Here is a 13,383-nt window from a genome sequence, read left to right as displayed (position 1 = left end):
GTTCACGGAAATGTTGAAATTTACCTTTGGTAAGTGCCTTGGTGAATATGTCCGCCAATTGGTCTTCCGTCTTGCAATACTTGAGTTCTATCTCACCATCTTCAACCGCTTCTCGAATGAAATGGTACTTGAGTTTAATGTGCCTTGCTCTACGATACTCCACCGTATTTTTGGACATAGAATTGTTGATTTGTTGTCACAAAATATTACGGTGATTTCTTCTTGCTTCTCTTGAATGTCTTCCATAATTCTTCTTAGACATACAACATGATATGTAGCTATTGATGCCGAAATGTACTCTGCTTCCACCGTGGATTGAGATACGGTTTCTTGCTTCTTCGATGCCCATGTGAATATACCCGAACCAAGAGAAAAATCATACCCCGATGTACTCTTCATGTCATCAATACATCCTCCCAAGTCGCTATCATAATATCCAACTAATTTGACATCCAAATTTCTTGAATACATGATTCCAAAATTCATGGTTCCTTGTATGTACCTCAACAACTTCTTTGCGGCGCCAAGATGTAAATGACTAGGTGAACTCATGAACCTAGAAAGCATACTTGAAGAAAACAGAATGTCGGGTCTTGTGTGTGTAAGATACAACAAGTTTCCAATAATATCTCTATAGTAAGTCTCATAAACTTTTCTTCCTCCATCATCTTTCTTGAGTTTCTCATTCACTACAAATGGTATGGATGTGGGGTTACAACCAAGTATACCAAATTTCTTCAACACCTTTTCGGCATACTTGATTTGAGAAATGAACACTCCATCTTCTCTTTGGTGAACTTCTATACCAAGGAAGTACTTGAGCAAAACTATGTCACTCATCTCATATTTCATCATCGTTTCTCTCTTGAATGTTCAATCATATAAACATCATTACCCGTAAAGATAAGATCATCAACATACAAGGTAACGATGAGAATAGACGTACCTTTTGGCTTCACGTATAGTGTAGGCTCACTCTTGCTTTTGTTGAAGTTTTTACCTTTTAAGTATCCATCTATCTCACTATACCAAGCTCTTGGTTCTTGCTTTAGGCCATACAAGGCTTTCTTCAACTTGTACACATTATCTTCTTCTCTTTCCACCGCAAAACCTTTTGATTGTTCTACATAGACTTCTTCATGTAGTTCTCCATTCAAAAATTTCGATTTTACATCAAGTTCATAAAGTAACCAACCTTTTTGGGAATCTATATAAATCATGGATCTAATGGTGTCAAGACGAGCAACCGGTGCAAAAGTCTCATTGTCGTCGATGTCGGGTTGTTGTGAGTATCCCTTTTCCACCAACCTTTCTTTGTATCTTTGAACCGTTCCATCTGCATTGTACTTCACCTTGTAGATCCATTTAACACCAATAACTTCTTTATCACTTGGCCTTGCTACCTTCTCCCATGTATCGTTCTCGTCGATGACAAAAACTTCTTCTTCCATAGCTTTTATCCAAACCGGTTCTTTTGATGCTTCTTAAAAAAATTCCGGTTCAAACGTACAAAAGTTACATCTTTCATACACTTCACTCAACCTTCGCATCTTCTTTGGTGCCGACGGTGATGATGTTGATGCACTAGTACTTGGAGACATACTTGGAGATGCTGCTTGTCTTGTATTTTGAGGTGTTTGAGGTAGTTCTTCCTCATCTTCTTCACCTTCTTCAACTTCATTTGTTGCAGAATTATCTTGCTCTTCATCAACAATTATGGTTCTCTTTTCAATTTTACCTTCTTCCCAATTCCATGAAGCTCCTTCATCAAATAACACATCACGGCTTGTAATCATTGTGTTGTTCTTCAAGCTATACAACCTATAACCTTTTGATTGGAGGCTATATCCAATGAATATACACTTCTCACTTGATTCGTCAAGCTTTGTTCTCTTCACCTTTGGAATTTGAGAATAACACACACTACCAAATACTTTGAGATGCCTTACCGACGATTTTCTTCCACCCCATGCTTCAATTGGAGTTTTATCCCATACGGATTTTGTTGGACACCTATTCATCAAGTAGACGGCGGTGCTGACGGCTTCGTCCCAAAACACTTTAGGCATACCCTTGTCATGAAGCATGGACTTCGCCATCTCCATAAAGGTTTCGTTCTTTCTCTCGGAAACACCATTTTGTTGAGAAGTATAACCCACGGTTAGTTGCCTTTCCAATCCTTCATCTTCACAAAACTTATCAAACTCTTTGTTGTTGTATTCTTTGCCTCTATCACTTCTTAAAACTTTGATGTAGTGACCACTTTGCTTTTCAACAAGGCTCTTGAACTTCTTGAAGATGCTAAAAACTTCGGATTTTTGCCTCATGAAGTACACCCAAGTCATACGACTAAAATCATCAATGAATAAGATAAGGTATCTATTACCTCCATGAGTTGGTGTCTTCATTGGTCCACACACATCGGTATGTACCAAACCAAGAAGTTCTTTTGCTCTCCATGCTACACCTTTTGGGAATGGTTGGCGATGTTGTTTCCCAAGTGCACAACCTTCACATACTCCATCCTTGTGGTTGATATGTTGTGGAAGTCCTTGCACCATGTTCTTGTTGGAAAGCACCTTGAGTCTATTGAAATTCAAATGCCCAGGTATTTTATGCCATAACCATGTTTCATCAATGGTTTCCATTCTCAATGCAACATTTTTATCCTTTTCAAATACAATTGGAAAGCTTCTATTTTTCTCCATCTTGATACTCTTCATCACTTGTCTCTTGTCCTTGTGTTTCTTCTCATAAATGGTGTAATATCCATCTTCAAAATGAACAGCGTACCCAAACTCCACAAGTTTCCCAACACTAAGCAAATTTTGTGCCAAATCTCTCTAATGTATTTTGCTCCATTGATAGTTTGCACGCAAATTGTACCTTTTCCGTTAGCTTGAACCATGTTTCCATCCCCCATCTTCACTAGAGAATTTATAAATGTATCCATATCAACAAACAAGCTCTTCACACCGGACATATGAGTAGTACAACCACTATCCACAAACCACACTTCACTCTTGGAAGTTTATACGACACTTTGACAAGCATAAAACAAGTTTTGTTTTCCTTTTTCTTCATTCTCTTCCGCTCTACCGGCATGTTCATCTCCTTTGTATGTACAATCCTCCTCCAAATGTCCATACTTCTTGCAATGATGACATTGAGGTTTCCCTTTGTTCCAACAATTCTTCTCCAAATGACCATTCTTATTGCAAAAATTGCATTTTGATACTTGTTGAGAATCACCTTTTTGGTAGTTGTTGGAGCTTTCTCCTCCTTTTTTCCATTTCCCTTTTCCTTTGAAGTTAGATGAAGCATCACCCTTATACTCATTCTTCTTCATTGCTGAATTTTTTGAGTTCAAGTTCATCTTTGATTAAAATGCACTTTCAATCGACTTCTCGGCATGTCTCGACACTCTTTCTTCGTAGATTTCAATTGAGCCCATAACTCTTGCGACTCTAATGTAGAAAGATCTTTTGTTGCTTCCAAAACCGCCACAATGGGTTAAAAATTTTCCGGTAAGCAATTTAAAATCTTCTCACAAATTCTTTTTTCTTCTAACTTTTCACCACACATCAATACTTGATTAACAATTTCAACAACTCTAGAAGAAAACTCATTTAAATTTTCATTTTTTTTCACATGTAGATTTTCAAAATTTCTTCTATATGATTGAAGTTTCAACTCTCTTACCTTCTTGTTTCCTCCATACTCCTTTTGAAGAATTTCCCAAGCTTCTTTAGATTTAGGAAAATGAATTACTCTTGGTAGAATAGTGTCTCCAACTCCTTGTTGAATGTACATGGATGCTTTAGCATTCTTCTTCCTACTCTCCTTAAGTGTATCCTTTTTTGCTTGTTCTAGAGTTGATGTATCTTCAATTTAATCATGCTAGTTTTGAACAATCTCCCATACATCTTGAGACATGAATAAGGTCTTCATCTTGATGGACCAAAAATCATAATTTTCTTCATGAAAAATTGGGATTGAAGGTTGTTGAATATAAAGGTTTGAGTTGCTAGAACTTGGCATTGATTGGGTTGAAGATTAATTGAATAAATTGGGTTTTTTTTTCTAGATCTAGTTTTTGAAAAATTTCTTTGGTCGCTGATTTTTTGATTGATTGGATATTGATTGAATTTTTTCCTACTACCAAGATCAGATTCGATTGATCTTGGCTCTGATACCAACTGTTGTTTGTTATGGGTGATTAAAGGAAGTGTTTATGATGATTTTTGTTAATGGAGAAGTGGGAACTTGATAAGTTCTTCTCACTCTCTGTTTTTTCATTAACTTTTTAAAGATGATATACACATTTCTCTTTCTTTACTTAGTCAATATAAGACCCAAGCAAAGAGTTACATGTGGACTAATCTTGTCCATACAACTTCTATTACAAACAGACGCATTGTGTCATGACTAAACAGATACAGTGTCATGACATTAAAGGAACATTGCATTAACTCTCAACAGAAGGTCTGATTATGTGAGTTCAAGTTTTAGGAACAAAATGGAGCTGATGTGGTTGAAACAATGGGTTCGGAGATGCATTAATATCAGCATACGATGGGAGTTCAGCCCGAGTTTAGTAGAGAATGTTGTTTGGCAGTGGCATGAAGAATATGGTGTTGTGGTTTTGGGTTGCTGCGATAATCTGCAGTTGAGAACGAAGGATGGTGATTATTTATGGTGGTATTGAAAATAAGAAATGGAGGAGGAAGAGGATTGTATTGATGAGAATAGTTCGAGAGAGGTGATCGATGAACAAGGATAATGGTCTGAGTTTTGTTATTGCTGGCATTTGCTGCTGATGGAAGTGATACAAAGGCCGATCCATGAAGCCGAGAGGAGTCCAACCAAAACATGGAAACTAAAAATGGTACGTTGCTGCCATTGTTGATTGCTGCTGAGATGGTGATTGAAAATAGAATCATGAAGATGGCTAGGAGATCGACAGTTTAGGATGATGTTGATGGAGTTGCTGTTATTATCGGATGTAGATAAGAAGGAGGTGTTGTTGACGAGAGAAGTTGATCGAGCTTGGCAGTGACAACGAGAAATATGGGAATCTAGGAATGAACTGAGTTTAGGAAAGTAGAGAGTCCGAGTTTATGAGTGAATTGAGCTTAAGAAAGAAGCTCGGGTTTATATAGGAAAAGATGTTGGAATTCAAAAGAGTTTACAGCTAGAATTTTCGGCCGTAGAACTCACGAGAAATTTAGGAAAAGATCCAGGAGAATTTACGTATGGGAACTTCCATCCATACAAAAAGAAGAGAAATTGTCGTGAGAAGTGATATACACTGTCAGTCTCCCATGACTGACAGTTGAGAGGACACTTGGGTTGGACTTCTAGTCTTATAGGAGGCCCATGTTTATGTTTTGGCCGTGAAGTAATTTTGGGCGAGACTTATTTTGGAATATTGGCGAGTTTTGGCAACCCACTTTGCACGGAATTAAGCATGGGCACTTCTATAATTTAAAGACTATAAAAGAAACATTTCTTGACCTAAAATAATATATATCTACATCTCATAATACACTTTTGTGCTAAATTTTAATTGATTAGGATGAATTCTATGTTCCGGGCGTGAAGCTTAATTATTATACAAAGTTATTTGAAGTTTTTATCATATTATCAATTGTCTTTTCTATATCTAGGGTTTATGATTGATTACTAGATTGTTCAAGTATACAATTGGATTAATCTTTCATCATTCTAATGCTAGTAGAAGTTGGGTGATAAGTGTAATAATCAAACAACTCTTTATACAAGTAGAAATCTTGAGACCTTGCAGAGGGATTCCGTGGAGCAATTGCGAGTAAAGACAACATCAGCGAGTGAACCTTGAGGTAAGAGTTTAACTAGTGGGATCAACCTAGTTCACAAAGCCTAAAGCGTTCGATAAGATTACTCCTTGAGTGAGCTACTACTTGGTGGTTCGGTTGGATAGACTCTGATATTGGAGAGCTTTCGTATCCGTGGTAAAAGGAGTTTTTGGGATAGCACTAAGCTAGATGTTATTCTACGGTTGGTGATAATTGATTCCTACGAAAGGTAAACGAGTATCTATGCAAGTCAACGTTTGATAACGGCAAATGACTCCTAATCATCTTTTCATTATTCTTTTTATTTTACTTTAAACCAATCCCCCTTTGTTTTATCTTATTTTACTATCGAAATAACATATCAATTACACAGCTCTCTGTGGGAACGATCCTTACTACCGCTATATTACCAGGTAATTAGTGGGAAATATCTTAATCAATTTGTTGTGGTTACGACACGCATCACACAGATTCGCAGTTATGTTTTCAATATGCACGACTTGAAAGATACGTTAGGAATGAAACATTTCAAATCAAATATTACTAACCTCAAGAGGAAGGATGATGTCGTCCATGTAGCTTTTTACTTCTTCACATTCTTCAAGTCTTCATGTAATACCTGTAAGTCTCATATCCTAATACTTTCAAGCTAACCTATATGAAGTTGACTCTAGCATATAATCAAGCGACTCTTCAAATGAGTTTTGGTTTACCAAAATATGACAACCAAACTTGACATACCAACGCTTGGTGGGTTCAACCGAGCTATGCTCTAATAATATCTGTTTCGTAGTTTTTGCACTATTCATACTTTCAGAAATTTGATAAACAATTTTGACTCAACTCTTCCTTAGAAGCGAACCTTCTTATCATTGTGCTACTTATTAGTGAAAGAAAAGTAAGGAATATATATTTTTTGAGTTTGACAACTCATCAAATTGGCGCCGCTGCCGGGAAGCAGTCGGTAGTTTGAGTTGTTATTTAATTTTCTTATTTTGCATTTAGTTTTCATTCTTAGCTTTTACTAATTTATCTTTTTAAGATATTATTTTTCAGGTGCACAATTGGTTAGTGGAATTAATCGCTTGTCTAAAACAAGAGTTAAGTTCTTTAAACTAGTTTTGTGCATAATTTTTTTTCAAGATGTTTCTTTTTGGGAACAACGTATATGGTTCACAATACCGTATATTACACTAGTGAACAATTTAATTCTCATTCTTACAACTTCCAAGCATATGTGGGGTATTATTAAAACCAATCTTTTGGCTATAATCACCCTATAAGACCTTGCTATAATTCTCATACATACCAGCAGCCTTACATAGGGTACGTTGGTGAGCGATCACTAGGATGGGAGGATAGTTGTAATTTTTATCAGTTTACTTCTAGACATGTGCAGATGTTCGATCACATTCTTTATGAGCTAAAGGAAGTAGAATAACTTGGTAGACAACCAATCAGACCTTGTTACAATAAGTCTGGCCCAACTCTTGATCATATTTATGATCATACACCCATTTAACAGGATGAGCCTTGGGCTGGAAACTGTGCAAGTGGTGTGTATCCGAGTTTGGAGGAGAAAATTTTAAATCAAAAATTTGATAGTTTTGTTGAATTTTTTATTCCCGTGATGCAACAAATGCTTCAAGCAACAAAACAATTTTTTGAATTTCAGCTGAGTTACAATGAATCATTTCAAGAACTTCAACGTAATATAGACAACATAAAAAATGGCATGAATCAAAATCATGAAGAGCGGACCCATTCTAATATTCCCAAGGATGCCAATTTAGAGTATGATGATTCCGAATAAGACGTATCCTTTAATGTTGATGACGTTGGTGTAACTAGCTCAACTCTTGATTGTGATAATGATCATTCACCTATTCAAAAGGAAGAAGTTGAGTCTAGAAACACTACAGTTATTAATGGTAAAACTTATGTCATGTATGATAGCAATGATTATTATGACTTCTTTGTGAATACCAGCCCAAATTCAGAGATTGTGAATGTTTTGAGTGAGAAGTCAACTTGTGATAAAGACCGTACGGATTACAATGACTTACTTGGAGCAGATTTTGATTCTGATGGTGAAGATTTGCAAATTATAGATCTAGAAGAAACTGATGAAGAATGGCTCGTAAATATTTTGAATGAGAATGACGATACTTGTGATGCAGTAAAATCAATGGAATTTTTCAGAAGTACTGAGGATCCTGGCATGCGTGAGATTATGCAAGGTTTGTCTAACCCTTTATATGAATCTCTATCTAATGATGATCCTCCCAAACTAGAAGTACCTTCTAAAAGAGTTGTTAATCCATATTTTAATAAGGTACTTCATTTGGGGTTGGAATTGAATGCTTCTAAAGTTCTTTCCAAATTCCTTTCTTCTAAGTACCCACCATATATGTATGAACTTAGCGTTGTGCAGGCTTCCACAAGAAATCCTTCCACTTTTGTTTCCTATACATTTTCCGGGTGTAGAAAGAACTAAGTGTGGGGGTGATTCTTATGTGATGATAGTTTCATTTTTTTTATTCTGTGTTAATATTCTTGTGAAACTATTGTTAGAATCGGAGATTTTTTTATGAGTAGATCCCTAAATTTTCAGATTGTTGCTATATGGGGAATCTATTTTAAACGTTATTCGTATGCGTCAATCAGGTGAACAATTTCAATTCTTACTTCCTTATCTTTTTAAAGTATTCCTATTATTCTTTTTGAAATGGTTTGAAACACTGAAGACAATGGTTGATTTATATGTGGGGGTAGGGTTTCATAAGAAAAAAAATTGACGTATGAAAACTCCAAAATCCAGAAACTTGTGCCTTCGGGATAACACTAACCAATCTAAGTGGATGGAAACATCTTGGTTGTAGGAGTTGAAGAACCCAAAAATAGAGTTTACTCATAAAAGTACAGAGCTCAGGTGTTAGAAATAACACGGTAGTTTCACCGTTTATCGGAGTTGTCTTATTACTTTCTATTTTTCTTTTCGAATTTTTTTTATTTCTTTAAGTAATTTGGTGGGGCACCGACATCGAATTTTTATCACCGCCAGGATGAAGTGGAGTGATTGATTTACTAAAAAAAAGACCAGATCATACCAATTAGACCAATCAGAATTAAATAAAAATAAAACAAAAATAGATTGACACTTGGATACCAATATGTGTGTGTTCTCCCTGTCTCTGTCGCCTAAACATGCGTGTAATGCAAGATCCATGGAAATTACCGTGTAATCTGCTGACAAGAAGCATTTGCTTGGATCCGAAAGATCTAATCATGTTTTCAATTCAATTTTTTTATTATTATTATTATTCAATTAAGAAAACGATCGCTGGCGCCCTTGTATATACCAGCTGAGTTGATCTAGAATTAGGATTATCGACCACTGGGACCCGTGTATATACTAGATGTGTATCTCTATATCTATCTTCTTAATATATTATTTAATTTGTTGATTCCGGATATTGATGTCCATAGTGCGACTATCTGAGTAGAGCTCTGTTACTTATATATGAATTGGATTAAAAACTCTGTACTTCCTCATGTAGCCAATAAAAGAATTGATGAAGACCGTGGTGTGAAATGGCTTAGATGTATTTGTAGAAGATGTGCAGGAAAGAAAGGCCGGCAGTTGGACGAAAACACAGTCAGAAAATAGTCGAAAATCGGCCAACATTTGAGTCTGATGGTCGGTGATGTACCGATCCCGGTAAGTCGATCCAGATTCAGATGACCCGATCCATCTATTGACTCAGCCAGTAAGACCGAGTAAGAAAACCTAACTTGGTTGACTCTCTCAAACCTTGACTCTGTTGACTACCAGTTTGACCTCTTTGACCGTTTACTTTGACGGTACTTTAATGGAATATTCCGTCGACGGAGAAGAATAATCCAAAGAACGACAATGAATTTCTGACCGTATTTCGGTGGCACCAGTGAAATTCCGGCGACCCAATTTGTGCAGAATTTTCTAGATTCATGGGATTGAGGAATTGGGCTTGAACTTGGAAAAACAAGATGGAAGGATTTGAGAAAGACTTGGGCTTGTAAATTGAATTATCATCGGAAAGGGATCATATTCCTAAGAAACACTTTGGTTCTTGACATGATTTGGGCTTGTAAATTGAAACCTATAAATAGGGAACTTCTCTACAACTTTTCTCTACACCTCTACACACACATAACACTTTGGTTTTTGCTTGTTTTCACATCTTTTCTTCATTTAATTATTATTGTGTGAACTTCATACTATGAGTAGCTATGGGGATGAATTCCTAGTTCTTGACATGATTTGAGTTTTGTTTTAATTCCACCTTGAAGTTTTTTATATGTGAAAAAGCGGGGGTCTAACAACCACACCCAATATTTCGTTTAGGCAATCTGTATGGACTAACTCCAATATAATTCCTAGAAAATCAACTAGACGGTCAGACTCAATCAAGGAAAATATATCCAAGAGTTATATCTAAATTTCTCAAATCAATCTGCAATCGAATAGATAGAAATCGGTGAGCCGGATTAATAAGAGAAATAACTTGGATGGTACCAAAGACCAATTTCCAAGCGTCAATCAATTGCAGTCAACAAGCAAAGGTTGGATTCACCAATTGATTGAACTATGCACAACCTGTGATATTTCAATTATATAAAAATATAATGCGAAAAAGAAATAACACAGACACCATAAATTTTGTTAACGAGGAAACCGCAAATTCAGAAAAACCCCGGGACCTAGTCCATATTTGAACGCCACATTGTATTAAGCCGCTACAGACTCTAGCCTACTACAGGTTAACTTCGGCCTGGAATGTAGTTGAGCCCTAACCAATCTCCCACTGATTATGCTACAGTCTCGTTCCTTACGCCGATGAATCCCAGCAGGACTCTACGCACTTGATTCCCTTAGATGATCTCAACCACAACCAAGAGTTGCTACGAACCAAAGTCGAAGATTTGATAAACAAATCTGTCTCATACAGAAAAGTCTATTTAATAGACAAATCTGTCTCCCACAGAAATACCTACGAGTTTTTGTTCCGTCTTTTGATAAATCAAGGTGAACATGAACCAATTCATACCCCGGACTTATATTCCCGAAGAACAGCCTAGTAATATCAATCATCTCACAATAACTTAATCGTATGGTAGCGAAACAAGATATTGTGGAATCACAAAGAATGAGACGAAGAGCTTTATGACTACTTTTTATCTTACATATCAAAGATTAAATCTCGAGCAAATCTTAGAGAAGATAGTACTCAATACGATATAACAAACTAAGATCAGAACACGCAACTACAGAGAAAATAGTTGGGTCTGGCTTCAGAATCCCAATGAAGTCTTTAAGTCGTTAACCTATAATAGTTTTAGGGAAACCCTGGGTTAAAGGAGAGTCGACTCTAGTCGCAACTAGTATCACACAAGAGGTGTGGGTATTAGGTTTCCCAGTTTCTAGAGTTCTCCCTTATATAGTCTTCAAATCAGGGTTTTCAATTAATGTTACCTTGGTAACAAAGCATTCAGTATTCACCGTTAGATGAAAACTTGATTAGAGTCAAGCTAACATCTTTCAACCGTTATATTGACTTAGCTTGTTACACAAAAATGAAATGTGCCTTCATTTAGATATGGGTAACCGTATATAAACGTGTTCACTTGGTTAACTCAACAATAGTTAACCGAAGTTAGCCATATGAACACTTTCATATCAACCTTGTTAATCTTTATCACGACTAGTTCAAATGACTCAACTGAAACTAGTTATAGAGTTGTTCAATTGATTATATTCTCAAAGAAGTATACAAGACACAATTGAAGAAAAATCGGTTTGATTCACTCGAATCGATTCATGAACATTATATCCACGGTTTGCAAAGATTTTATTCCTTATTATGAATGTATTTGTTCATGAGTATGTAAACATACATAACCGATTTTAGAACTTAACCCACTCAGGTATGCAAACGGGTACGCATACCTAAGTTCCCGAACTTGGTCTTGTTCGCCAGTATACGGGTACGCATACTGTCGTTGATGACCGAACTCAATTGAATCGGTACGCATATGGGTATGCATAGTATAGTTCCCGGACTTCAACTGTTGAATCAGTACGCATACATGGATGCATACTAAATTCCCGGACTTGGAATATACTTGCAACAGTTAGCATACAAGTACGCATACTGTCTTATATCCAATCAAAGGTTAATTTTTCTAAACTCCCATTTCAATCATTGAAACATTCTTGGAAGACGAGAATAGCTATCTCACACAAACTATTAGCTTCAAAGCAATTTTCAAGTGATCGAATGATCAATACGAAGCATTCTGAGTCTACATCAAATGACTGTCTCACACTGTTAGAGCATTGCTAGATTGAACCCACCAAGCGTTGGTATGTCAAGTTTTGTTGTCATATTTTAGTGAATCAAAACTCATGTTAAGGGTTGCTTGATTATGTACTAGAGTTAAACTTCGTATAGGTTAGCTTGAAAGTATTAGGATATGGGACATTACAAGTATTGCGAAGTCTTGGAGATGTGAAGAATCAAGGAGCTACAACGATAACAATCATCCTTCCACTTGAAGTTAGTGATATTTGACTTGAACTGTTTCATTCCCTAACGTATCTTTCAAGACGTGCATACTGAAAATATAACTGCGAAGCATGTTTGAACTCTAGATAGACATAGTATTAAGGAATACAATACGAGGTTTATTGCTTAACCATTAAACTTTCTAGATAAGACATCCCCATAATCATTTGAATGTTATTGTGATTATGTATGGGTATAAGGTGAGGATTTCATCCTAGGGAACAATGTTTACATGTGTTCTAAGGAAGTAAGTTCATAAACTTGTTTGTGGACCGAAAAGGAAATTATCGGGAGTTATTGGTTTTGTTATTCATTGCATATCTTATGAACAACCAAATGTGTGATAGAGTATAATTGCTCACAACTTGTTGTGTTCTTGGTAGAACTATTCACAAAGTCCTGACTTTTGTGTTGGTATAACTTTTATTAGTAAAACCAATCTTAAGTAATCACCTGGTATGATCGGATTGTATGCGCCTTGGGGAAAGGGAACTGATCCTTGTTGGGGGTAGGGAACCGATCCTAGTGAGGGAAAGGGAACCGAACCTAAGGGGTGCAGTGCAATAGGGAACCGATCCTTGTATGGGGTGCAACAAGGTTTATAGAAGAAAGGGGAACCTATCCTATGGACATGTGCAACACATATGAGTTTAATACCATATATATGTAGGAAACCGATCCTAGTACCTAGTCAACCGAATCTTTGGGAATCTAGTGTGACTATGCGTAGTACTCACATGGAGGTAGAACCGAAACTTGTTTTGGTAGAACCGTAAACCCATGATTGTGATTGAATGTTGGTTTGATCAATCACATAGTTCTTGAAATTCAGATGAACCAATTCTAAACTTGTTTGGAAGTGTGGCAACTCGGTTTCAAGGTTGTAAGTCTGAAAGAGAACTTACAAAGTAAAGATGCCGACAAACTTTGAACACGTG

General features: G+C 36.4%; 1 protein-coding gene across 1 annotated transcript; it reads right to left on the bottom strand.

Moving 5' to 3' along the window:
- Positions 1–87: 87 nt before the first annotated feature.
- On the bottom strand, positions 88–855 carry LOC113272518 (uncharacterized mitochondrial protein AtMg00810-like). The gene has a single exon (XM_026522341.1). It carries the CDS (start codon positions 853–855, stop codon positions 88–90), a length of 768 nt encoding a protein of 255 aa, XP_026378126.1.
- Between the last annotated feature and the right edge of the window lie 12,528 nt (positions 856–13,383).

Source organism: Papaver somniferum, chromosome 4, assembly GCF_003573695.1.
Source record: "Papaver somniferum cultivar HN1 chromosome 4, ASM357369v1, whole genome shotgun sequence".
Lineage (NCBI taxonomy): Eukaryota > Viridiplantae > Streptophyta > Magnoliopsida > Ranunculales > Papaveraceae > Papaver > Papaver somniferum.
The sequence above is the reverse complement of the archived record's forward strand: the minus strand, read 5'-3'. Positions and strand labels throughout refer to the sequence as shown.

Excerpts from the sequence above, each read along its gene's own strand:
- LOC113272518 (XM_026522341.1), bottom strand. The coding sequence starts at position 855 with ATGATGAAATATGAGATGAGTGACATAGTTTTGCTCAAGTACTTCCTT.